General features: G+C 37.5%; 1 protein-coding gene across 1 annotated transcript in view; it reads right to left on the bottom strand.

Annotated features, from left to right (window-relative positions):
- Window positions 1-3506: 3506 nt before the first annotated feature.
- Window positions 3507-25508, bottom strand: part of PSME4 (proteasome activator subunit 4) — a 49329-nt gene continuing 27327 nt past the window's right edge. The window contains exons 21-42 of the mRNA XM_019612487.1: window positions 25306-25401; window positions 24385-24516; window positions 22788-22997; window positions 21985-22121; window positions 21606-21659; window positions 20684-20813; window positions 19991-20072; window positions 19268-19421; window positions 18711-18780; window positions 17850-17975; window positions 17377-17529; window positions 16542-16646; window positions 15647-15738; window positions 15143-15274; window positions 14377-14585; window positions 13981-14066; window positions 12931-13059; window positions 12503-12658; window positions 8000-8162; window positions 7046-7179; window positions 5775-5913; window positions 3507-5123 (exon numbers count right to left, since the gene is read on the bottom strand). Coding sequence (XP_019468032.1) covers window positions 5779-5913; window positions 7046-7179; window positions 8000-8162; window positions 12503-12658; window positions 12931-13059; window positions 13981-14066; window positions 14377-14585; window positions 15143-15274; window positions 15647-15738; window positions 16542-16646; window positions 17377-17529; window positions 17850-17975; window positions 18711-18780; window positions 19268-19421; window positions 19991-20072; window positions 20684-20813; window positions 21606-21659; window positions 21985-22121; window positions 22788-22997; window positions 24385-24516; window positions 25306-25401 — 2685 coding nt within the window. The 3' untranslated portion in view covers window positions 3507-5123; window positions 5775-5778. The remainder of the gene's footprint in view (window positions 5124-5774; window positions 5914-7045; window positions 7180-7999; window positions 8163-12502; window positions 12659-12930; window positions 13060-13980; window positions 14067-14376; window positions 14586-15142; window positions 15275-15646; window positions 15739-16541; window positions 16647-17376; window positions 17530-17849; window positions 17976-18710; window positions 18781-19267; window positions 19422-19990; window positions 20073-20683; window positions 20814-21605; window positions 21660-21984; window positions 22122-22787; window positions 22998-24384; window positions 24517-25305; window positions 25402-25508) is intronic.

Here is a 25508-nt window from a genome sequence, read left to right as displayed (position 1 = left end):
GCTGCGGCGATCCCCGCGCCGTGCGGGGCGGTTGGGCCGGCCGGCTTTTAAGGGTCCTCGCAACCGTTCCGTGCCCAGACCCCAAGCGAGTGGCTCGAGGCTGCGCTGTCCCTCCGTGCCGGCTGAGCACCAACAAAGCACCGGCTCGGCGCTGTTGATCGTCAGCGCTTCGGGCAGCAAATCTGCCTGCCCTTCGCCATCGCTTTATGTGCGAACTGAGCAGACGAAAGCACGGGCAGGCGAGGCACAAAAGTACAGTGAAAATGCAGGAGGTGCAGAACTTCTGCCTTATGCGCTGGCACTTGTCTTACGCTGTACGTTTCTACATATATAGACAAATATATGAGTCTGTTGTCTTAGTAGCCCACCTCTACCCCCAGCAATGCTGCAGAAGCACGGCAGCGTTATGTGGAAGCCTCAAGGCAGAGACAAGAGCATTACATCTGAAAGCTCATCAGTAGTTTATTTTTCAACACATTTCCTTCTAAAACTAAAAGCAGTTTCTTTCAGTAAACCTGTGACTCATGGCAGCAGCCAGGCCAACGAGCCTGGCATGCTAAGCATAACCCCCAGCTGGCAATCAGTCCTGGTGTGGTACCACGCTATGCCACAGGAGCACCAGCAGCCATGAGAGCGGCGCACCTTGCTCAGGGCATTGTATGATTTTGGTCTTAAAACGGCTGCATGTAAGATTGGGCAAAGTCCCAAATCCAGAACATCACGTGCATTGTTTCCTGTGGCTTCAAGCATTCCAGCTTGGCCACCGCTTCTGTTTTCACTCTTGCTTACATTTTTGTTCCTCAGTTCTGTGGGTGAGCCCTCAATGAGTTGGGGTTTTCCATGGACAAGCCAGAACGTCCCTCCTTGAGGTTTTTAATTCACAAACACCAGAGAGTGCTGAACTGTATGATTAAGCAAGGCATGCAAGCTTCAATTACTTCAAAGTGATTAATGCTGGGGAAACTGAGATGCTTGTTCTGTGTAAGTGAAACTAATGTGCACATGATATCCACATCCTTCCAGAGCAGGTAATGTGCTGCACGAGCTGGAAGCAAGACACTGTGTAAGAGCTTCTACCTTAGTTTCACATTATGCCTAATGCCTGCATTAGACTCAGCTGCTGCTATGGTGCCACTTATTTGCAACACAAACACAATTGCAAACAGGAGCCCTTTAAAAAGATAGGAAAGGCTGAATAATACCGTTACATTCAGTGGCTGAATGCTCAGACTTGGATGAACTTTCCCTTAGAAACTAGATTAGCAGGTGGAAGCACGCATATAGAAATACATATAGAAATAAAGCTGCAAATACCTGATGAGTTTTTTTTTTTTTTTTTGTCAAGTCCACGTAGTTTAAAGGAGTTCGCATGACTTTGGTCCTGTGTGCTTTTGAAAGTGTTTTAGAGCTGCTTATGTGCAAAATGGCACAAGTCTGCACTTCGGCACTGCGCGCTGAAACGCTGCGATCAGTGGTGGGTGTTCAGCTGAATGCCCACAAAGGCTGCAGGAGGCAGCAACCACAAGAGGTCATTGGAACGCAGGCTTTCACTCAGCAAGGGGATGAGATGAGGCAGAAAGATCCTAAGGGAACACGAAACACTGTGCAGTCCCTTTTGCTCAGCAAAGCGTCTGACTGGCCCGGTCCTTTCAAATGGGCTGCCAGAGGTTTGGAGCAAGGGAAAAGAGCAGCAGAAGAAACGAGCCTGGGTTTTGGAAAGCAACAATCACAGGTTCAACAACTTTTGCAACATCTTACACAAGGTACTGGAACATTAACTCTTCTTTATCATACTCCTGCACCCCTCCTTAAACCAATTTACACACAACTCTAGATTTTGAAAATTATTGCGGCCAGCAAGGCTCTCTGCCTTCGGACTGCCTCTGTGGGACACAGGTAATTCCTTTAAACACTGTGCTCTTACCACAGAAATCACAGATGATTTTGCTAGCAACCTTTGCAGGCAACCATCTGAGCCTTATTCTGTGCTGAGATCTCTCTGCACTCAAGACTGCTTTACTGAGAGTTATTCTCCTTCCTAGGAAGAGGGTAGCAACCTTTCTTCACATCAACTCATGAGATTTTCCTCCTAAATATCTTTTAATAACTCAGAGGCATGTGTTGACTGGGAGAGAGAAAAAAACATCAGTGCAAACCAACTGTAGCTTGCATGTTATTTGTGCACACTGCCATAAACATCTTACCAATAATCTGCATCTTCCACACAGTTTGATTTTCTCCTGCAATCAAACCCCCACTTCTTTGCAGCAGACTGAAATTACCACTGCCCTAGTGCCTGAAGTGCCACATTGGGGTAATCCCACTAAACCTCTTCCCCAGTGCATGGTTATCTCCACCCTGTGGAAAACGTGGAGGTCTAAGGTCAGGTTTAGGTTAACTTTCCCTTCCTTACTGGGGACCCTATTTGCAAAGTCTCTGCATGGGTTGATGGTTGGAACAGATTACCTTAAAGGTCCTCTTCAACCTTAATGGTTCTATTTTGTGACAGGGAATGGACGTGCACAGCACCAGCGAGAACGTAAAACTAACCCTACTGTGAGATACAGACTAATTTAAGCTAAAATCTTGCAGGGACAGCGGTCAGCAAAACATTCTATGAATCAACTTTTTTTCCCCCCCCTTCATCTTACCAGGCTGTGGGGTTTTCCTCTGAGTCTCAGGATTCCAGGAATGCTGAAGCTTTGAAAGAAAGTGCAAGACTGAGCGGAGAGTACAGATGGGACACTGGGAATGCCTAACAGAAAAACTGACAGAACTCATCCCTGTGTCCCAAGGATAGGACTGCCAGCAGCCTGGTAAAGAAGTAAAAAGGCTAATAGGGTGTATACTTTGACATGAAAGGATTACAAGTCCTCATGTACCATATCAAATACACTGTTCATCCCCTTTCCTCTTTTTTTTTTTTTAATTTCAATACACAGTTTGTCTCGTTAATGACACAGCTCACCAATGGTGAATCTTGTTGCCACCTGTGCCACCCAAAAGCATAGTTAAAGCGTTATTCCCCTGCTTGATCACTTTTTCTTTCCATCAAGATGAGCATAATTCTGTGATTTCATCAAGGTGAGCATAATTCTGTGATTTCAGTACATTTTCACACAAACAGATGAGCTCATGATGTCTGCTATGGTACTGGTTAGTTCATCTGCCAACACGTACTTTAAACATCATCCTTAGCAGCAGAAGTTCTATTATTTTTATTTCTTCCACTTCAAACTCATTTCTCCAATTTTAAGTGTACGTCTCAGGTTGTTTGTTTGTTTTTGAAGTCTCACCAGGAACAGGGTGTTTTTATGTAAAAATACAGAAGCTGTTTTCCCAGTAATTAGAACTAGATCTTTAATCCTTAATGCTGCCGTAACTCACTGCCAAGTTCCTCAAAAACATACGTCTCATACAAAAAGCTCAAAAGCACAGTAAACAACTTGAAGTTATGTTCTCAAAATAAGAGATTTCCACTTTAGAAACACACACACAAAAAAGCAGATGTTACAAACAATCCATTTATTGGGTCATAAACTACGTACACAATTGAAATAATAATTTTGGCACTACGCTATACAGTGGTTACATCTGTGTGCTGACACTCATTAAATACTGCACCAGGAACACTGCTGTGCTTTGAAGTTTGGAATGAGTCACACACTCAGCAGGTAGATCACTCGAAATGTACCAGTGCTCCTGTAGGGTTGCATGAAAGTTGAAACACACCAGCTTACACATTATTTCAATGTACCTCATGTTCTATGAGCTTATCACATCAGAACATGTGATGTCAGCATTTAGAGATGGCCACAAACGTTCATTAAAATCTGAATGAGACAGTAATAATGAGATACAGGAAAACTGAAACAAAACCTCTGCCTCTTAGACATGAAGAGATACTCTGTTAAAGAAAATAATTTAGAAAACTAATAATGGCATTTGATTTGATACAAAAGCCAGAACTACTACATTATTAACATCTAAGTATGAATCTTTACAAATTAATCTCACAATGGTATTATGTAAAAGGTTGCAAACTGTACAATGTTTTGTCAATGCAATGCCTCTACAATTTATACAGTCTTTTACAACTATGTAACACATATTAAACATGTTGTTAAATAGCCAATAGATAGTCTCTGAACAAAGCTGCAGGCAAAAAAAACAAACAAAAAACAAAAATACAGAGCTTCCACAATCATTGAACAAGGTATGCTTGCTCAAACAGCGACAAGCTTTATGAGCACACACTGTTAAAAACAGTCAGCCATTCAGTGCCTTTTCACACTGTGCATACAACTCATTCTATAAATTCAAGCACTGCTTCATAGTCCACAACTTCATACCATAGTTATGCAGAAACACCCAGAGTCTTTCAATCCTTAAAAATATGCAGGTAATCATGGATTTTTATTCCACACGTGGACAAGCTATCTACGAAGACCTGGCCAGGCAGTAAGAGCTTTCACTTCCCCGTTTTGTCTTGCCATAATCTACACTGCACAGACAAGACCAGCTATTTACATGTCAACAAGATAGAAAAAGGCAATCCTGTCCTGAGATGGATTGAATGATACAGAGCCCTTCACCTGGTGGGCACTCAAATCCGAGTAGTGAAAAATAAACTCTGAGAAAGATAGATAGGTTCCTGGTCTTTTATGCTGACTAGATTACAAGATGCATCAGCAGAACTGGAGAGCTTCACTGAGAGTATTCTGATTTGCAGCACTCTCCGGTTCTGCGTATCTTTGATGTCAGGATACAGCTGGGAAGAAGGGTCAGAAAAAGAGGGCAAGAAATGTGCTGTGTAAGTCACCGTGTGCAATAAAGCAGAAACAAGAGTGATATGTAACGCAGGCCAATGGCAAAAGGGGCTTGCAATAAACTCACAATCAGCATCTGCGAGCACTGCTGCAGGAGACTCGGGGACTCCCACAGCTACTCCTTGGGGAGGTGAAATTCTCTTGAATAGAACCAGGCCCCTACATTTGCATTTAAAAGTGGTTTTGATTAGGCATCAGGATTTCGAATACAAAGCTTTCAACAACTTTTTTTCCGATTTGAGTATCCTTTATTTTGCAGAAAGGCTCCTAGGTACTCATTTTTCCAGGAGAAATCTGAAATAAAAATAATTCAAAACAATTACTGCTTCATGCTATCACCACAGAATAAAATAAAACTGAAATTTTAATTTATCTCTAAATACTGTCACTAGACATCACAATACAATAGAGCTCAGAACCCTACAGCTTACAAAGGAAATCTAGAAATAGATTCACTCTTCCTGGATCTGTGCGAAGAGACACCCAGTAGCAAAGCTCCCTCTGTGGAATAGGGAACAGTTTGGTAGCAGTTGTTCTCTATCACAAGACCCAGCTGGTAACCTGCTGGGTGACAGGCTCAGGTCCTCAGAGGCATCAGAAGAACAAAGCAGCAAGCACTTTGCTCTAGTGATAAACTGCCAGGCATTTAAAAGGCAAGCAACTGGCAAAAAAATGGTGAGAGGAAAGTCCATATTCAGAACAAGTGTGTGTATCCTACCAGAACACTAGACTAGTGCAGGGACGCAAGAAGAAAATGGACAACAGTAGTTATTCCCCAAAAATCTGATGCTGAACAGATCACTGGAGGGACAAGGGACTTACATCTGGCAACAGAATTTTCCCCATGGTTTAGGATTTACTTCCTACGGTATGCTAGAGAGGCAAGCTGGAGTAGATTTCCTAAGACTGATGTTTTTTGACATAGATTGACAGAAGCAATCTTACCTAGCTATGCATAATAGCACGGTGAAACCAAGAGGTCAGTAAGCACTAGTAGCTGGTCATCTGTGAACTGCTGTTTATGCTCCTGCCAGTTGTCGTGATGGGTCCTCCGGAAATTTGAGAGTGTTTTTTTCACAGTCATCTGCATAACAATCAACCAGTACTCATTGTGTAAATTTGAAGAAAAAAAAATAAATTGAAATGAAATGTTCCTTTTTTTCTCTTTTTGCTCGAGTTTTTCAAAGCAATGGCTCATTTCTAAACACAAGAAAGAGTAGATGGGCCTAATGCAGGGAGTGCATAGAAAAAAAAAGATCTCCCTTTAAAAAAATTAAGTCAAATTAATTCAGTTTCCTGATTCAAGAAAACACACCGTAGTCAATTTGGTTAAAGTTAAGGAATTCCTCTGCAGTAAGCTCGTGGTTAACATAGAAAAAGTTGGAAAAAAAAAAAATCAAATGCACAGAGTAAAATTAGTAACTATTTCATTAAAAATCTCATTTCTAGAGCTGCTTATAAAGTGTTTTATAACAAAGTTTTATTGTTGCTGTTCTGGTTGGAATAGATTTGGAGGAAGATCTAGGAAATCTCAATTCTATCTTTGTACATATACACAAAATTGACGTTTTACATTACAAAGAATTTCCTCACAGATACAGCACTTGCAGCTGTTCATACTTCGAAAGCAAGAACTGAAAACATAGAATTGCTCAAGATGGAACGAACCCACAAGGATAATCAAAGTCCAAGTCCTCTTTTCTCATAGGATTACTCAAATAAATCAAACCATGAGAGCACTGTCCAAAACATGCAGAATAAAATAATACAGGGATTGCAATGATTTCATAGAATGGCCTGGGTTGAAAAGGAGCTCAATGCTCATCCAGTTCCAACCCCCTGCTGTGTGCAGGTCACCAACCAGCAGCCCAGGCTGCCCAGAGCCACATCCAGCCTGGCCTTGAATGCCTGCAGGAATGGGGCATCCACAGCCTCCTTGGGCAACCTGTTCCAGCGCCTCACCACCCTCTGAGTGAAAAACTTCCTCCTCATATCCAATCTAAACCTCCCCTGTTTCAGTTTAAGACCATTCCCCCTTGTCCTATCACTGTCCACCCCATTATTTACTATATATAGTCAGTTTAATATAATAATGAATAAGAAAGCAAGCAGCAGAAAGTTCCTAATAGTCTTTTTTTTCCTTTCTTTTTAAAGGAAAGGAGAACTAAAAATGAGTCAAACATATTTCAGATGTGCTATGTTACTTGGGATTTTACCTCAATAGGCTGAGGATCGTTGAGATGGGCACTGAGGTCCATTAAGAGCTGTGGCATCCAGGTGGGTACATCATAGGGACTTGACAAAATACACGCGCTCAGTCCCAGCACACCAGCATGGCGTTTCACCAAGTCTGCAATCACAGAACGCTCATTTATTTACATTTCTATTATCCAGGCCACTGCTCAAGCATCTGAGCTATTTTAGGTTGTTTGCATAAAGAATGTAAGTATCTATAGAGCTCACATGTAATATATCGTGCATCTCCACTGTTCCCTATTCCCGTGTTAAAAGAATGTTCTCTCCAGCAACAGAACTACTTGACGGGCTGCAAACCCAGTCCTTCTGAGTTAACAGAATGTGACCAGAGACACTAAACACTTGGCCAGAAAGCAAAGTCCCTAATAAAGGACACAATAAGAAAGGGAACTTAACTTGGGTGAGGTATGAAATTAAGTTGTAGCAGCTACGGAATTTTCTTTACAGAGGAAACAGCTACCCCTCATCATCTTAATTATATAAAGTGCATACATGGGCAATGGAACCACCTCAAGTCTCAGTTCTGGGAGAAGTAGTAAGTTAATTTAACCTAGGAATACAGTGTTTTGGGTTTTTTTTGTAGCCATGGTATTCTTATTTATAATGTAAATCAAACTCCCAAAGCACCTCAGAAGGATTAGGACTACACCATATACCCATCAAAATGGCTATAGAAGGAGCAAGTGATTGCTTATTATGGGTTACAGATGCTTAGAAATGAGAAATATTTGCATGGACAACCACCTTATGTTTCTTTAGATCTATCTTTAATTTCTAAATACGTAACCATAGGATAAATCCAATTCCATCTGGAGTGCTTGCAGAATAAACACTTAAAGATAGCATGAGTTATTTATTTATTCCTAACCTGTTCCCAAAATGCACGGTTTTAGTCTCTGAAGCCATTTTCTTACCACCAGAAGGAATTGTATCCACAACTGAACCCAGGTCTCGCTTCCGTTTTTTTGGTAACCTCATCTTGCACAGCTGTTCAAAGTGGGTCTGCATGGGACCATCCATAGTGAGAAAATTGCACTGTAGAAGACCACTTAGTGTGGTAGCAGCCATTTCTCTCACCTACAACCAGAGACAGAGACCACAATTACTAAGCAAACATGCACAGCAAGAAACAAGTATTTATTACTACCAATGTACTTTCAAGCACATCCAGATAGACCAAGTTACCAGTCATTGACCAGGGAAAGTCTTAACATTTTTATCCTATTTTCTCATTGATCATATACTACTATTTAGCTACAAAACTCTTTAGAAAATTAATGAACATAACTCTATTGCAATACAGAGCTACCTCTACATCTGTCAGAACAGAGCTACTACTTGAGCAAATAATGTAATTTAACTTCATTGTCAAGAAATAGCCATCACAGACTAGGTTAACCTTAGGTAGTCTGAAAATACTTTGAATGAAAACAAGATGAGCCATCCCAAATAACATGCTATGCAATTTTATTAATCGTCTTTGTATCAGTGTTAGTTTTACCAACAGAAAAAAAAACAAACTCAAAAAGGTGTATTTTATTCAAAAACATTCTTCCTCCCACCCCTCAAATGTATGTGAAGACATGAGAACTGACAAAAGCAGAATAATTTTTTCAACAGAAGGCACAAAGTATATTTACAGAGTGTCATGGGTGGAACAAAATCAGCTTGAATAACACAAGAATTCTTTGAGAATTTACAGGCACTAGGTTAATAACCACCAACAACTAAACTTCAGTGGTTCACAGTTGACAATTCAGTTCTTTGCTTACTGGGTACCAGTTCTTTTGTTTTTTGTTTTATTACTGGAATAAAAATGGAATCACTGCTTGGACAAATATTCCTCTAACACTGAAGCCCAAAGGAACAAAACTTAATGTAATTTTAACCTGTATTTTAAATCGATTGGCCAACAGATCTGCTTTTTAACCCCCTCTACACTGCTACTGGATTACAAGTACAGACAACTCAATCACCCACTTTCAAGCTATCGCTAATTACCAATTCACCTCATTTACTCAAATCTGACCAAAGCATAACATACTTCAACTAGAAGACCACTGGATTCCCTCAAACTCACTTCCACTTTAAATGAGTGCAGGCTGACAAAATCCTTGTAACATTTAGCAAACACTGAGAACTCAATCAACTTGCTGAAATACTGATAGCTGTTGCCTGATTTACTGCTCAGTACATACTGTTATAAGTAACTGTAAACAGAACATTTGTCTATCTGAAGTACAAACATCTACCAATACTCCAGTGCAGCAGATTATAATAAATTACATCCCTGAACACAATGTTCTGAACCTCCACAAAGCAGTAAGTATAGCTGCAAGTGCTATAATAATTAAACACAGTAAGTTAACAATAAGCTCTTGAGACTTCATGCCATTTAAATTTCTACGATATATTATTCAACCATGATTTCCTTTGTTAACAGCATACAGAAATATGAGCTGAAAGTCTGCCAGTATTGTTGAACAGCACTTTGTGAGTCTCTTAAGAACTAGGCAATTAAATGAAACATGAAGTGCTAATGCAAGACCCAAAATAGGCAGAAGCTTGGCTGTAAAGTGAGCAAGCTCCCAGGTGAGCTGTATTCGTTTACATCATTATTTGCTAAATTAGAACTATTTTCATTTCTAAACTAATAATCTAAATAAAATGAGTTCTTTGTTGCAAGAAGCACCTAGAAGCAAAGCTTTAAAAACCGGATTAAAAAACTAATCATGCATCACATCATCCAAATAATTTATAGACCACCATACTCGCATGATGGCCCACTGAATGTAAAAGCTATGAAGGAGTAGCAGAATATTTTCTTGGTAGTTGCTCAGAACTGACTGACCAAGATCTACAAAATCACAACAGTATCAGAACAAAAGGTAACAGAAGCAAGACAAACATCACTCAACAGCACAAGCAAAACTTAAGTGCAGCACATGCAGAAGACAACTTACACATGGAAATATTCCAGTTACTGTAATATTGCAGTGTCATAAGAAAGGTGCTTATCAAGCCATGCATGCATTCTATGTATTCCATACATTGACTCACAAAAATAGAAACAAATTGAACACCTATCCACCACTGAGATTCCTAGAGTAAATTCAAAACTGTAGAAAAGATGCTTCTATATAAACTTGGTTATCCCTTGAAACATAACCTCAAGTTGAATACAGCCACTTCCACTCTTCCTTTACTTCTGACTGAATAAATAGAACTGCAAATGATTCCTCCTGCTCTGATATGATGATTATATTATGGTGATATGAAAATTAGACACAATATTTAGCAGTGGTTACACTTCTATGCACAGAGACAAGATTTTTCTGGAGCGTATATTCTTTCTCCTTGGCCAGCTAAAAGATCACATCAGTTTTTGGGTTTTTTTTTTGTATTTGGGTTTTGTTTTTTTTCCCCCCCCCTCAGTCACTGTACTTCAACCAGGTTCATGATTCCTCTTTTGCTTTAAGACGACAGCTTTCCCAGAGTCCAGCATCCTTTGATCCAGGAGACCTATGTTTGCAGTTGGATGCATGGAACCTGCATTCAAATAGTCACAGAGCTGTTTGACACTCCATGCAGTCCCTGCCATTCGCAAAAGTCTTTTGCAATCATCTTTACTGACAAAAACCAGGGTAAAGATACCCAACACCAGCTAAAGGTAGGGGTTTTACTGAAATGATACTCATGTTCAAAACCCAGCATCAGAGAATTCTCAATGAACACAGAAATTACTTTGCAAAATACTTCATCTTGTTCATTTTTGAAAATAATTGACAAGATTCTTTTTTTCAGAGAAACATTCAAGCTTCCATAATAGCAATGTGATTATAAGTGGTTATGAACATAGGTAAAGCTTTTGATTTGCACCTCCGTTAGCACAGGGGAATAATTTTGTACATTTAAAACAGCTAAAGTGCAATAAAGTGAATAAAAGGTATTTTTCAAAATTATATGAGATTATGAAGTGTTCTGACTTGCAGGCAACAGCCTGGCTAGGATTTCCAGTCTCTGCTTTCAGTAGAACAAATAGTGACATGAAAGACATGAAAGATCATCTCAAGATTAATATTGACATGACTGAGTGAATTATCTAAGTGTTGTTCTTTTTATGTCAAACATTTTCAGCCATAAGTATTAATTCATGTATTTCAAGTTATTTCCAATTCCCTGTTCACAAAAGCAAGCTTCACATCTCAGGTGTAACTGCTGCTTTTAATGTAACTTCAGGAGGAACTACAGCAGACTTTGGTTTTGGCAGAAGGGTATCATACTTCACTTTTCTTTTCTAGAAAGAAGAAAGCACACAAGCAATCCAAAGATGGATTTCCTTGATCTTTGCTAACAATGCAAACAAAACAGAATGACAGTGAAAACGATGCTGCAGGGCAAGTTGAACAGATGGAAGGCTAACAATAAAGGCTCTTCACTGAGCTTGAACACAACTAAACATTCTTAAACTAACTTCATTTAATACAAATTTTCACTTCTGTGCATTTGTCATACAGAATAAAATATTTCTGTGATTCCTCTCCAGCTTTTGGAAGTCTGACAAACAAGATGATGAATCACACCAAGGCAGCCTTTCCCTCCCATCCCCCATGTTTATCTTTTATCTTCCAATCCTGATAGCACTTCTCAGAGCACGCTGTTCTCCTGGAACACTCCAGGGCCTTCAATAGTACACAAGTACCAAAGCCAAGACTTTGGATGTTATCTCCTCCTGTCTGTGTACAGTGAAGTATTACTAGCTCAAGAAACTAAGAAAAAACTCCTAGGAGTGACAAGTGTAATTCTATGATTCTGTGTAAGGATGCAAACGATTACCTTTTTGAATAATGTAAGATCAGTAACAGCGTATGTTAGGTTGCTTTGTTACATATGCAACTTTTCCAAAAAAAAAGGAAAGTCCACTAATTGCAAGTAAAGAAGTAATTCTTTAGTCAGTGGCATGTAAAATTAATGTTTGTCATTAATTAGCTAATACAATTAAATGGGAAACAGACCTAGAGTAATAAATAGTGGTTTTATAGAATTTGCAAACAGGAAGATATTTCACCGTGTTGAAAATTAAGTTCCTACCAACACCCATGCTAGTATTTATAGAGGGTGAGAGTATCTCTGTTTCAGCTGCACTCAAAACTGAAAGAAATATTCAATTCCTTTTAAAAAGTATGAACAACTGAAATTTTCATCATTTTAAACAGCTGTTTTTCTGAAACGGAAAATTAAAGAAAAACAGTATGACAAATTCTAATAAAGCTGTAGATATTTTCAAAACAGAAAGAATGCTAAGCTAGAAATACCTTCTGTACTAACTTGTATCTGATAGGTTTTGTTCATAAAACCTGAGCAAGTGAAGAAACCAGTCATGTGAAGCTAAGCAGCTGAGCAGAGATGTGACTTACTTCAAGTTGCTCATCTTCCAGGAGTTTTATAACCAGCCATCTAATGTCATTGACTGCTTCTTCATTGTTGAGAAAGATGAAGAGATTGTAGAACACCATGGTCTGGAGGTAGGTTAATATGGTATACCTAGCATGCCAAGAATTGCTTCTTGCTGTCTACAAGGAAAAATAAATAATATTACAAAACAAAAATGTGAAGAAAAGTAAATAACATATGAAAAGCTAAAAATATTAAAAACCTTTTGGGAAAGTTGCAAATAAAGTAACTTTTCTTTTTCAGATAATCTTTTTTCCCCTCACTTACTTCCCAAATCACACAATTGTTTAAACAACAATTTATAATAATAAACAAGCAAAACAACAACAAAAAAGCCATCACGAAATGCATCAGATAACATGAAGCTTTGAGTTGTTTTGACCAGACTCACTTGTTTTAGCACCTGAAGTACCAAAGGCACTTGCTGAGGATACAGCAAACCCTGAGACATTAATGATAAACACATCTTTGCATCTCTTTTGAGTTCATCATAGCTATTGTCATTTTCCACTGGTGCAATCTGTAGAACAAGATCAAAGGGAAGGGAGGGAAAAACTAACATTGGTAATTAAGCACTGCTAACAGCAAAATCCTGAAAAGAAAGTAAAAAAGTTTAATCTCATAAAAGAACAGTAAATTAGGAAAAAATCTGATCTATACTCTCAACAATAATCTCTTGGAAGTAAAACTGACATTTTTGTTCATCTCAGAAAAAGTGCACCTGGTAGAGCTAAGCACTTCTATTGCACCACATATTATTGATCTAAACTGTCAGACTAGTCTGAAGTTCTTGATGATTAAGTGGGTGCTTTTTAAGGCTTTAAATCCCCACAGCAATTCTTCTGGTGTGAAATCCAACTTAAGTATTATTTTAGATGTAGGTCAAAAATTGAAAGCTTTATTTCAAGTTCATTTTTGCATAAGTAATCCTCTTTTTGTGGTAATTTATATCACTGCCGGATAATTGGCTGATGCTTATTTAAAGCAAAACATGTTTTTGAGCATGCAAATATGCATTATTTCGTAGATGAGGCACTAAATTACACAACTTCATTAAATAGTACAAGGATTAGAGGTACTACCACCTAGAAAGATCTGTTCAATCATGGAACAAAAGAAGAAACTTAGTAGGTAAAGATTTGGACAGAAATAACATGTCCTCATTCATGAACTTAACATGCTTTTTCACCTGCAAGTAATAAATATAGGGGACATTCATCTTTAAGTCATTACTTTGAGAAAGCCGCTTAGTAGACTAGATTTACCAACTGTAAGTGTACATTAGCAGAAGAAAACATTCGGGCCTCATCAGTATGCATGTTTTCTGATGCCATTATTGGTTTTCTTCTTAAATAAGAATGCCCTTGTAACTTTGATTTATGTATAGCATCACTTTTTCCATCAAACATGACTAATATACAGCAGCAATTAAAGCAGATACCTTGAAAAATAAAGGTAAAAGCTGGAGTTGCTCTGTAACAGCTGTAGAGAAGGATCGTCCTGCACTTGCCATCAACCACTTCAGAACTGTTTTTAAAAAGAGAAACCATCACTGAACAAGGTAAATAATAATAAGAATAATAATAATAATCTGACAATAAACAATAAACCAAGTTTTTTGCTAGAGTAGCACAGGAGATCGTTGTATATTACACTGTGCTAGCAGTTAGGTTTGACCCTCTAAAGTTGAATTTTAAACCTCAGACCTGAAATAGTTACTTCCTTGTTAGAGTACAGATCTGTGAACTGAAATTCTGTATTGCAGCTATATGACCCGCAATCCTCAATCATCATGCCGTAATATACCTCCATTTGTTAACCTCATTAAGTAACTCACTCGTTTTCAAGAGTTTAATGCCCTGAGTTCGCTCGTCTTGCTCTCCAATGCCATTCTCCTCCATAACGTGATTCTGAATTTCTTCATCTGCTTCCATGAGGGGTTTAAGATTTTCAAGTATTCGAGTAGTAAATTCATGGACACGAGGAGACTTAGTTGCAGCAGTATTTGGCAAGGAAACATCTATCATGAATATGTAGGTCAAAACACTAAGAAAGGCAAAGAAACAACATACAGTTAGCATGACTGTGGTTCAAAGAATATAGCTAGAAGTGATCTTATACAAATTTGCTGAACTATTAAGTACTGAACATCAAAAGCACATTTCCTCTCATCTTATTTAAAAACAAGTGTTCTCCAAATCCCCCTCTCTGCAGATAATTGAAACAAGCAGGGCTAAACAGTCACTGAACTACAACTCTTCCTTCCCCTGAACAGATCTGCAAGTAGTTCTTAAGCCACTAATACACTCTTTAAAGAACTCCCTGTATAATTATGTCCTACTAGCACTTGGGCAAAGTTAACTTGTTCCTAAGAGCTTTAGAAATCTCATACATAAAAATAACAGGCCATATACGTGAAGTAAAAATGGAGAATTCATCTTATGTTTCTGAAGCAAGTTTGTTAACGATAACATAATTTTGATCCAGCAGAATTCACACACACAAAGATACCAGTCACCACTTCAGTGTAGCTATTAAGATGCTCAGTTACCAAAATATTATGAAAAGAAAAAATAAATCGAACTGCAAAAGAGAACACCGACCTTCCTATTCTCTCTCGGACGTTTTTGTAAACCTGGGTGAGTTTAGGTTCCAAGTATTTTAACAGTCTGTGCAGCAGCTCTGGTACTCTCCATTCCTGCTGTGCAAGGCCACCTTGTAGCACATAAAGTCGGCTAGAAATCAGAACAAGACATTTACAGTCATACCAAACTGTCTCTCCCTTCTCTAGCCACCCCAAAATCTTGTTTTCAGTGTTGAGCATGTCAAAGCACAGAAGTGCCTTTGTGTGGGCTGTGTGCATACATGGGTTAACATCACAGAATGGAAGAATAGTACTGCTGTTACGCCAGTTCCAAAACTTCACATTCTATTAACTAGATTTAAGGGCATGAAACTTGATGAATAAACTGCCATTGTGTTGGGAAAGCTAACCAAAAAGGAACAGTTTTGCTTCTACAAGTCAGCTGCCACAATACACTCTCAGTGTATTTCATCCATGCTTTTATTTCCTTTATTCAGCCACAAACAGTTACAATTAATTTTACCATGCATCGACAAATGATCCTCCTTCACCGCTCAATGGAGATTCCAACAGCAATTCAAATAACCAGTGCAGTTTCCTAGGATCTCTGCTCTCCTGAAAATAAGCAGGTATCAGAAATATGAAGCACATTAGGCGTTTTTATGTAAATATTGCATAAACAAGTTAAGTTTCGACAAAGATTTTATTTGCACAGCTTGGGCTTATTTTTTAAGAAAGTGCAAGGTTAAATACTTTTTCCACAACAAAATCCAGTATGAACTGAAACTACACACAAAAATAAGCTTTTAACTGCTTGGTAAATCAAGTAATACAGAACAGAAGAAACATTAGTTGTTTTTTTTCTACATACATGAATAATCACATTTGACACAGGAATTTTACTAATTAACTGTCAGCATTTTGGGTGACAAGCTATGCTGAACTTTGCTGAGTGATTTCAGAGTTTCTGATACTTGTGACCTAACATTCACTCTCCTCCTCAGACAATCCTTAGCCCACCACAGTGCACAGAAATGCTACTGTTAGAAGATCACTGGCAAGTAATTTTTCCACATCTGCACAGTTCTGAAGCAAGAATGTATAATTTGAACAATGCTGCTCAGTGATAAACACAGTAAGAGCACAGTTCAAGTCACCCATCGTACCCATGCAGCTCTCCTGAAGAGGTAGAAAATGAAGGCTTTATTTCCTTTCTGAAATGTTACATTTAGCTAACTGCAATGAGCAGAAGAAAACTACCTAAGGAGCTCTAAGATTTTCAGTGGATGTTACTTTCATATTGTATTTACAGCTTTTAGTTGTAGCTGATAAAATATATCCATGAAGCTCCTATTTACATATCTGTGAAACCTGATCATCCTGATGTAACTCTACAAAACTAAAGATGTACTACTTACACATGAGGTTGCTATGCATGTGCCCCAATCGTTGTATGTTTCCACTGTAATGTTGGATAAAGCTGTTCGAAGCAATGGACAGAGAAGCTTCCAAAGTTTTTCCACCTGCTCAGCAAGAAGGCAAACCACAAGATTTGTGTAATTAATGGCTGCTTAAGCTGTGTTAATCCAATTCCTTCCATCTTCTCAAAACATGAGAAAAGATTATTTCTAGGAGTTGCTATTCTACAACATTTGTAAAATGGAATAAGCATCAGAGCTAAGATTTCAGGAATATATATAATTTTTGCAAGGTGTTTTGAAATACTGCAGGTTATGTGAGCACCATATCATAATGACTTAAATACAATCAGACTGCACAGACTATTTAAATATCAGACTATGCACACTTTGCTTTTGGTAGGAGGGCAGTTTTATACACCTAAAGCACCCCCTCCTCACTTTGTTTATTTTCAAATGAAAACACTAATTCTCTCAGAATTACTTCTTAGCATAGAAATACCAGACATCAAAGTCCAGCTAAATAAAAATGTACAGGTCTGAGTTGAACATAAGCAGCACTTGTTCCAACTGGAAAATTACAGATGTCAGCTTTGCTAAGACCTTAAGAGCTAATTTTTTTTTTGTTTTACACTGTAGCATTTTGCTATCACCTATATAGGCTCTTAACCAAGCTAGGAACTGCAATGGAGCATTACATACTGTAACTTCTTCCAGCCCTTTCTTGGACTTCAATGACACATCAACAGCCCTCAATTTCATAGGTTGAATGCATTTAATAATTCAAGCTTATCCCTTAACTTTCAAGAGCCATTCAAAAATACTTCTACAGCACCTTCTCAAATGTCCAGTGTTTAGAACCTCTTATCAAGCCAGCTATAATTTCAGCAACACATCTCTGGGTGCTTTCATGGGAGTCTGACACAAGGCGTTCCAAATGGGGCTGCAGAACTGGCAAAAAGGCATCATCAAAGTTTCTAAAAAGGCCCTGTAAAAGACAACGTGAAAGTGCTTTCACTAATTACCAGTCTAAACTATTGTCTTTGTAAGAACATATGATAATGAAGAACTTCAGATTTGACTATGCAGAAAGTGAAATTACAATGCTCTTGTAATATAATTACATATTGCATCCTACAGACTTCCAAATTACTCTTTCCATAAGTAGTTCAAAAGAAAGGGTTAATGGAATTAAGCACAGCAACACATATATTTCCCAACAGTAAGACACAAGATGTGTGTGACTTTTTCACAGTGGGATATTTATCTACAAAAAGGAATTTGATTTAGTTATGGAACTCCAGTTACCTTGAAGAGGCAAAATCTGCGAGGATTAAATTTGTCTTTTCCTTTTCTGTCTTCTAAAGACAAAAATTTTATTAACTGTTCAACAAACTTGGGATCAGAAAAATGATCATATATAATTTGTTCTGCCTGAAAAAGAAGAAAAAGAGGATTAGCTTTGCAGTGTTTCATCACCACAGTGATATCACAATCTCTTCAGGAACCAATTTCCATTTTATTTCTACTTCTGGCAGAAAACATGCCTGGATTATCCATTTCTCTCTTTAGTTTTAAAGAGAATATTATGTAATGTTTTTGGTGCCACCTAATTTTTAACCCTATTAATGACTTCAGATCATCTTTCCTTTCACTTGCACAACCCCTACAAAGAAGTAATTCCCACTGTCATTAATTACCTTGTACCAAAATCTGATAAAGATTTGAAAGTTAACAATGACATTCTCATTAACAGTTATACTATGATCACTGATAGAGAAAATGCAACGTATATAAAGTAATTTCCTTCATGCTAACACAGTTGGTATGAAAATGAAGTAGAAAAATGCTTTTAAAAATGCTCTTTGAGGATCTAGGCGTCAGAACAAGTATCTCTTATGGCTGGTTAACAACATGATTATAACCATGACACAGTATTTGAGTTCAAATCTCCATCTTTTCAATCAAGGAAAGTAAGTGTTTCCAGATGTTTTATGTAGCCATTTTCCAAATAAAATACTTAGGTTAAAACAGAGAATTTCATCTCCACAACTACGTAAATCTGTGTACAATATTCTAAAAGTGTAGATAGAAAGAAAGAAAGAAAGAGTAAAAAGGAGAAGTAGAATTAAGAAAATCCACACAAATGAAATTCACTAAAATCTTTACCTCTGTCAATTCATCTCTTCTTCGTCCAAGCTTTGGTTGCTGCTCAACTGGAGCATAAACTGTCATAGTCCTGGACATTAAAAAAAAAAAAAGGTAATGTTTCAAAGTAAAAATAAAAGTTATCACCATTTTCTGTGTTCACTATATTAAAAATAGGATTCATTGACTTCAAGAAAGCAAAACTTGCAAGAAAATTTACAGCAAAAAATTAAGCCTATAACGACAATGGTACTGCTATATAGCAAGCAATGCAGAACTATTAGTGATAGACTGCTACACTTATTTTGAAATCACACTATTTCCAAATATCCATTTTTAATTTTAAACCAGTGTATAATTTTGATGGAAGAAGTTTAATAGTAATTGTATAAAATAAAACCTAAGAGCGCCAAGTAGGAACTGAAAAACACAAAGGTGGTAAAAAGAAAAGGATAAATAATTTGTTGTTACTTTTGTTCAATCAAAAAAAAAAAAATCCAATATACATTACTTAAGTTCTCTGTTTTTTCTGCTGAATTTCATAATCAGAGTTAATGCAACTGGTTAACAGTACTCACTGAGGCCAGGTGTAATATCCCCAGTGTGTCTTCTCCACAAAACAGCACGACTCCCACGCCTCCTTAGTCTTTGGTAAGCTCTGACTGTCGTAGTGCAGCCACTGGTTATCCAGTCTGTCACCAGCCTGAATACTAGAAGGCTTAGGGTTTCCACCTAGTTCAAGAATAACTTAGGTTCTATCAAAATTGTTCACCAACAGTTCCAGTAAACACTGTGACTTGTTTAATTTATTTAATCTTTGGTCAGAGTTTTTTCCCCATCAAATCTGTACCAAAATTTGCTCTGTGAGATTAAAAGCAGTATCAATAGAAATAGTAGAAATTCCTTTATGAATTTAAATAAACGTGCCATTTGAAATGCTGAGACAAAGAAGGTATACAAGTCATTCTCACAAAGCACAAGGCTTTCTGAAAGGAGAATGACCATAACCATATCTCTGAAGTTTTAACTCACTACAAATAAGTGAATAGTTTAATATATATATACAAGTACACAATGATACACATAATATTTACAACACAAAGTATATTAATACATAATAATATAATACATACACAATGCTTCTAAAAAAGACAAAAAATTTACTGTTTAGCATTACCTATTTTGTACCAATGGGACGTTAACCAGAGAGAAATGAAAAGCTTGAGATTCCATGTTGAATTTAAACAGAAAAATCTAAAGAACCTGTTAAAATCTCATTTCTTATTTTAAATAAAACTCACTTATTTCATATGGGCATATGGGCACTTTCTTGTGTGTTCTCTTGAGCTGCTTAAGAACACCAGCCACAGCTGAGATGGCCACCTAAAAGACAGAACCAGGTATGACCACATCCATTTCATACATTTACCACCTGAAGGCTGTTGCATCATCTCATCAGACAGAGTTTAAGCCAGCTTCTCTGCCCTAAAAAGCCAACAAACACTGCAGCCAACTTCACCACACTAGTGGTTGCAGCTTCAGTCATTCAGCAAACAAGAATCAAGTGTGGCATTTGTAGAGCACCAACATCTCCCTGCTTCACAAGGAGGTGGCTATTACCTTCAAGTCTCACTGAGGAGAGGAGCAGAATGAAAGGTGCAAACACAGAAGAGATGAAATTGCCTCAAATAATAAGTTACAGATGCAAAAAACAAAAAGAAAACAGAAAAACCACACACATACATAAAAGGATCCTAAACTAAATAAATACAAATTGGCATGTTTCATGTTTTCACAGTTTATAGACTTCCCATCATTTAGTGTAGCTCTAGCATCACCAAGACTCTTGGATTAGAAGCTTTTAGGTACACAAATGTCTGGAAGATGGGTGGGATGCATGCCCCAGTTTTTGTGCTGCATCACAGCAGAACAGCAAATATCTGTGCTAAAACCCATTGAGCTGCAAAACAAAAAGGTAGTTTTGTTGGCCATACCTTACGAACTACAATTGCATCATGGTTGAGACACTGCACAAAAAATCTTATGGCACGGACAGGCAGTATCCTATCATCTCTCAGGAGCAGGGACAGAAAGCCAATACTGATGTGCTCAAACTTCCAGGGACTGAAAATCAAAGCAGACAGTAAGTAGCAGAGTTTTGTACGCACTGCTCTTGCATAGAAATGATCACACAGGTTATGTATGTATAGAACATGACTTAACATCAGTCTGAATATATGTCACTGCTATAGTCAGTGAACTCCACTGACAGCTAGGGATATCTTCAACAGCTCTGGGAACAAGTGCAACTAAAATTACACCCAGTTGAAATGCCAGGATTAAAATGGCACCGCTAATGTAGGATACTGACCTAAAAGGTCATTCTTTTAAAGATTTTTAATATGATGACACCAATTAAAATCTATTTGGACTGCAAACATTTTTTTCCTACAACAATAAACTGCAACAAAAATATATACCTTAATCAATGACAAAGCTGAACTCCAGGATGTAACTTATATTAATAAGTCTAAATCTCAATGAGAATAACTTCAAGACTCAGTCACTCATTTATCTGTGAGACAGTAATGCAACATTCCCCTGCACAGGCTGTTATGTTTCAGTGTAGACAAACAGAACCCACACATAAATTCAAAAGTGCCTCCCAGTTCTTGCATGTACTTTTACAAAACAAACAAACAAAAAAACAATAACTTTCCAAGCTAGCCACAACCAACTTTATGCAAGATTCCTACTGACAAACTACTTTTGGACAACTACCTGAAGGGCGAAAAGTATTACTCAATTCTGGTCATTCTAACTGCACCTCTTGATGGAATTGATACTTATTCTTGTATTCAACTCCAATCCACCATAAAGAAATAAAACAGTTCATACACATGAAGGGAGACTTACAGATTTCTTTGTTCCACGCAGTCCAACAGCATGTTGACCAAATTTTCATAGTTTCTAGGCACGCAGAAAGAAAAAAATGAACAAAAAAAACTATCATCAATCAGATGCTGTTAACAGAATTACATAAAAGTAGATTAAAAGTCCCTCACTACAAGGTGAATGAACACAATGCAGCAAACAGCACCAACTGGCAGGACAGGGAAAAGGAGGAGGAAGGAATCCAAGTGTAGAGGAGAGAGGCTGCCACTCCAAGAGAAAAAACTCATTGCAACAATTCTTGGACCCTCCCTATTTTCTATTTGAGTTCAGCAATTTTGGATTATTAATGTACAGTTAGCACTAAACAGTACAAACCAGCGATGAGAGAGGTTTAACTTACCGCAGAGCCTCGGCATTCTTTTCTTTCTGCCGCTGAATCCCTAACTGTATTTCTTCTGAACGAAGTGGTGGGAAATCTAAACTGGGATGTCCTGATCTCTGCAGCAGAACAGCTATCTCAACACATTTCTCTGGAACCTATTGATAGAAAAATGCACAGATTTCAATCTGAGGAGCAACTGCGAAAATTTTGTGTTTGTTTCTGCTTTGAAATAAGGAGGCTTGAGAATCATAGGAAGAATATATTATTTCCTGTCTGCATAGATGAGCCCTTGAAGTAGTGAAGATAACTGTTCACAATGCAGAATTTTTTCTTGCAAGCACATACTTTAAAGTTAAAGACACACTTTAGAAACTATTTCTATAAATTAATATATTAAATATTAAAGACTTCTATTAATTATCACTTATTGTTAAAAATAAATCATGTCATTTATCACACTGATTAGGAAAAAGACAGTTCTGCAAATCTGTACAGTGTGGCCACAGCTACAAATACTGACAAGGTTAATTTGACCACTCTGTTTTACCAATACACATATTTATACCTGATCAGCAAGAAGCGTACTAATTAACACTGGAAAACTAATTCAACTTCCTTTTCATAAGGAAGTTTAACAGAAAGTTACAGTTTCCAGTAACAAAACTTCAAATTAAAAGATACAGGTCTACATTCCTCTGTAACAGAAATCAACAGAATCAACAGCAGAATGTTAATTTAGATCATATAAATGAGTCTCAAACTCTGTGCAATCAGACTCACTGAGAATCCAAGCCATTAACTCCAAGCAATCTGTCACTTACTGCAAAATCCAATCCGATTGTTTCATACTGCCTGTGGATTTTTTCTGCTAGGTCATCAAAAAGTCTGACTATGGATGGCTTTTCCAAGGACATCGCTTGGCTAAGCCCAGAGGAAACGATTGCTGGCCATGTCTGTGCAATGCAGTCCCAATCATGAAGATTTGCCAAACATACTCCACTGTGATTTCCAAGAAGACAATATAAGGCACCCTATAAAATTAAAGATACAATTTTTAAATAAATGTAAAGCACTGTTCATATAAGGTATCTACATGTGTTCACCCACACAGAACAAAAATTAATCTTCACGTTACCAAATCATTAATATGCCATTGCACGGCCCCAGTGACAAAACACTGAATATTTTCTGAAATCATTTTTGTGCTAAAGAAATGTTCTGACAAAATTACACGTCCTGACAATTAACTACTTCACAAAATGGAAATCTGACTCTTGAGTTACGTTATAGAACAAATTACTAAATGATTAAGTATCACACCTGGTTTTCTGTAAACATGCTCACATCTGGCTGCACTAAAAAATGTCGGGGCTGCAGGCAAATTACGAGGCTGCTGACTAAGCCCAGACCTGAAACTGCTGACCAAGCATGATGTGGATGTAACAGTTGTGTGAGAAATTGACAAGAGTTGTGAAACCAAGAGTGGTTGGATTTCACTGGTGATTAAATTGGAGCTTCATGAGAAATTGCCTAATTTCACAGGTAATTGGAAGGAAGTCTTGGGGGGAACCTTACTGTTGAGTAAAGTCTTCAGAGGAATAGTATCTAGCTCACCATGCCAGCAATATTGAACAGGCTAAGACTGGGTAGGTAGCAGTATCAGAAATGCCAAATTGTAGTATTGCAGCAAATATGCTGTAATGTAGGAAGACTGGCATCAACTGGAATAAAGTAACTAAGTTTGGCTTCCTTTCTCCTTCTTGGAGAAGATGTAGAAAGAGGTGCAAGGATGAAACAAGAATGGAAAAATGGCAATAAGCTATGTAAGCAATATAATCCCACGCTGTCTGACATTAAACATCAGGTAGGTAAAGTAGGATAAGAAGCTAGATCTGTTGCTCTGATCATACAACAAGAATCCAAACTTGTCTCTGAGGTCAGGAAGACTGAGGAGGTGCAGGGTAAGGGAGGGAGCACAATGCTTCCCTGACCAGGAAGGGAACACCTGGACAGACACTGCATCAGCACCATTTCCAGACAACATCAGAAGTTACCTGCTTTTACTAAAATGTTTTTCGGTGATCAGTTTTTTGAGTTATCCATTTCTACTCCTAGAGTTGACTGAACTGCTCAGTGAGTTTTATGGCTTTGGACTACAGCTTCCTCAACTTCCATTAAAAATAGCTCTTAACATTCGCTTTTGTAATACCTGAACACACAATGAAATTAGGAACAAACAAAATTTCTTCTGACAATACATTTAACCTAAATAATTGTTTATGTTAGTTTGCTTAAGCTACCTGCCACAGAACCGTAAGAGTCATGCTTAGTAAAAAAAAAAATAAAAAAAAAAATCAATAATTCCCCTGTAAATACACTTTCAAAGACAGACATGAAAGAAAGTTATTGAGACAGTACTTTGAATTGCTGCTGAGTGACATCTTGGCGATCTGGACGCAAGAACTCCAAAACCAAGGGAATGATATCTCTGCAGCAAAAATTGTATGTTCCCAGAGCTGTGAAGAATGCTTGCTGAGCTTTACTTCTGACCTGTGGGAAGACAGAAATCACTAGAAAATCTTCTGAACCAAAAATATACACTACATCAATGTTTTGTAAGGTGCTGCTATTTTACCTATGCAGAATTTACAAGATTGATTTGTGCACTGAAGCATGTTACTTGTTGTAGATGTTAAACAACATGCTTCCCCTTATCCTTACAACTGTATCTAAACAAACTTGTTTCAAGCATTTATTTGAGAAGAGCTAAAATATACTGCCAAAAATGGTCACTACATTTTTAAGATCACTTCAAAAGCAAACAGCCAGCATAAGGAATGCTATATGCAGAACTCTAAAGAGTCTGTAGACATTGTGGATGGATTTGAATTTATATATGCATGGAATTCCCACAGGGCTAAGAATTCATAGTGCAACCATTGACACAAAGCAGATATGCATTTTTTTTTTCTTCCAGATTTTATTATTATTATTTAAAAATTAGTTTGCCTTCTTCCTAAAAACAGATTTAGGAAGCCAGTGTTATTAATCATATTGGAAATATCACATCTAAAAGCCTCAAGCTAATATATTTTTAACTGAAATATTTGTTAATTATTGTTTTTGAAATCTAGAAAATAAGCTCAAAAATGTGTAGCCCTTAGGCTGACTTTCCTCCCATTCTTAATTTGATGAAGAGTGGACTACGTCAAAATTGGTAACTAACATAAATGAGGTAATTAAAAGCTTCATATTGCCATGAAGATGAATTGAAAAGTGAAAAAAGTATTAGAAAAAGACCAACACAATATTTCAGAACTACAAAAAATGGTTATTTACCTGACCATATGAACTTGTGGACAAACAAAGAAGATCTCTGATCATCTCCTGGTGGGAGGTTTTATATTCACAGCCTTCCATTGTTAGTGTTCTCAACTGAATTGTATTCAGAATACAAATAAAGGATTATTTTTAGACTTTAATAATGTCAGTGAAACAATAGTGCAGGATCACTGCAACTTTATACTAAATGACAATATAAC

Source organism: Meleagris gallopavo, chromosome 2, assembly GCF_000146605.3.
Source record: "Meleagris gallopavo isolate NT-WF06-2002-E0010 breed Aviagen turkey brand Nicholas breeding stock chromosome 2, Turkey_5.1, whole genome shotgun sequence".
Lineage (NCBI taxonomy): Eukaryota > Metazoa > Chordata > Aves > Galliformes > Phasianidae > Meleagris > Meleagris gallopavo.
The sequence above is the reverse complement of the archived record's forward strand: the minus strand, read 5'-3'. Positions and strand labels throughout refer to the sequence as shown.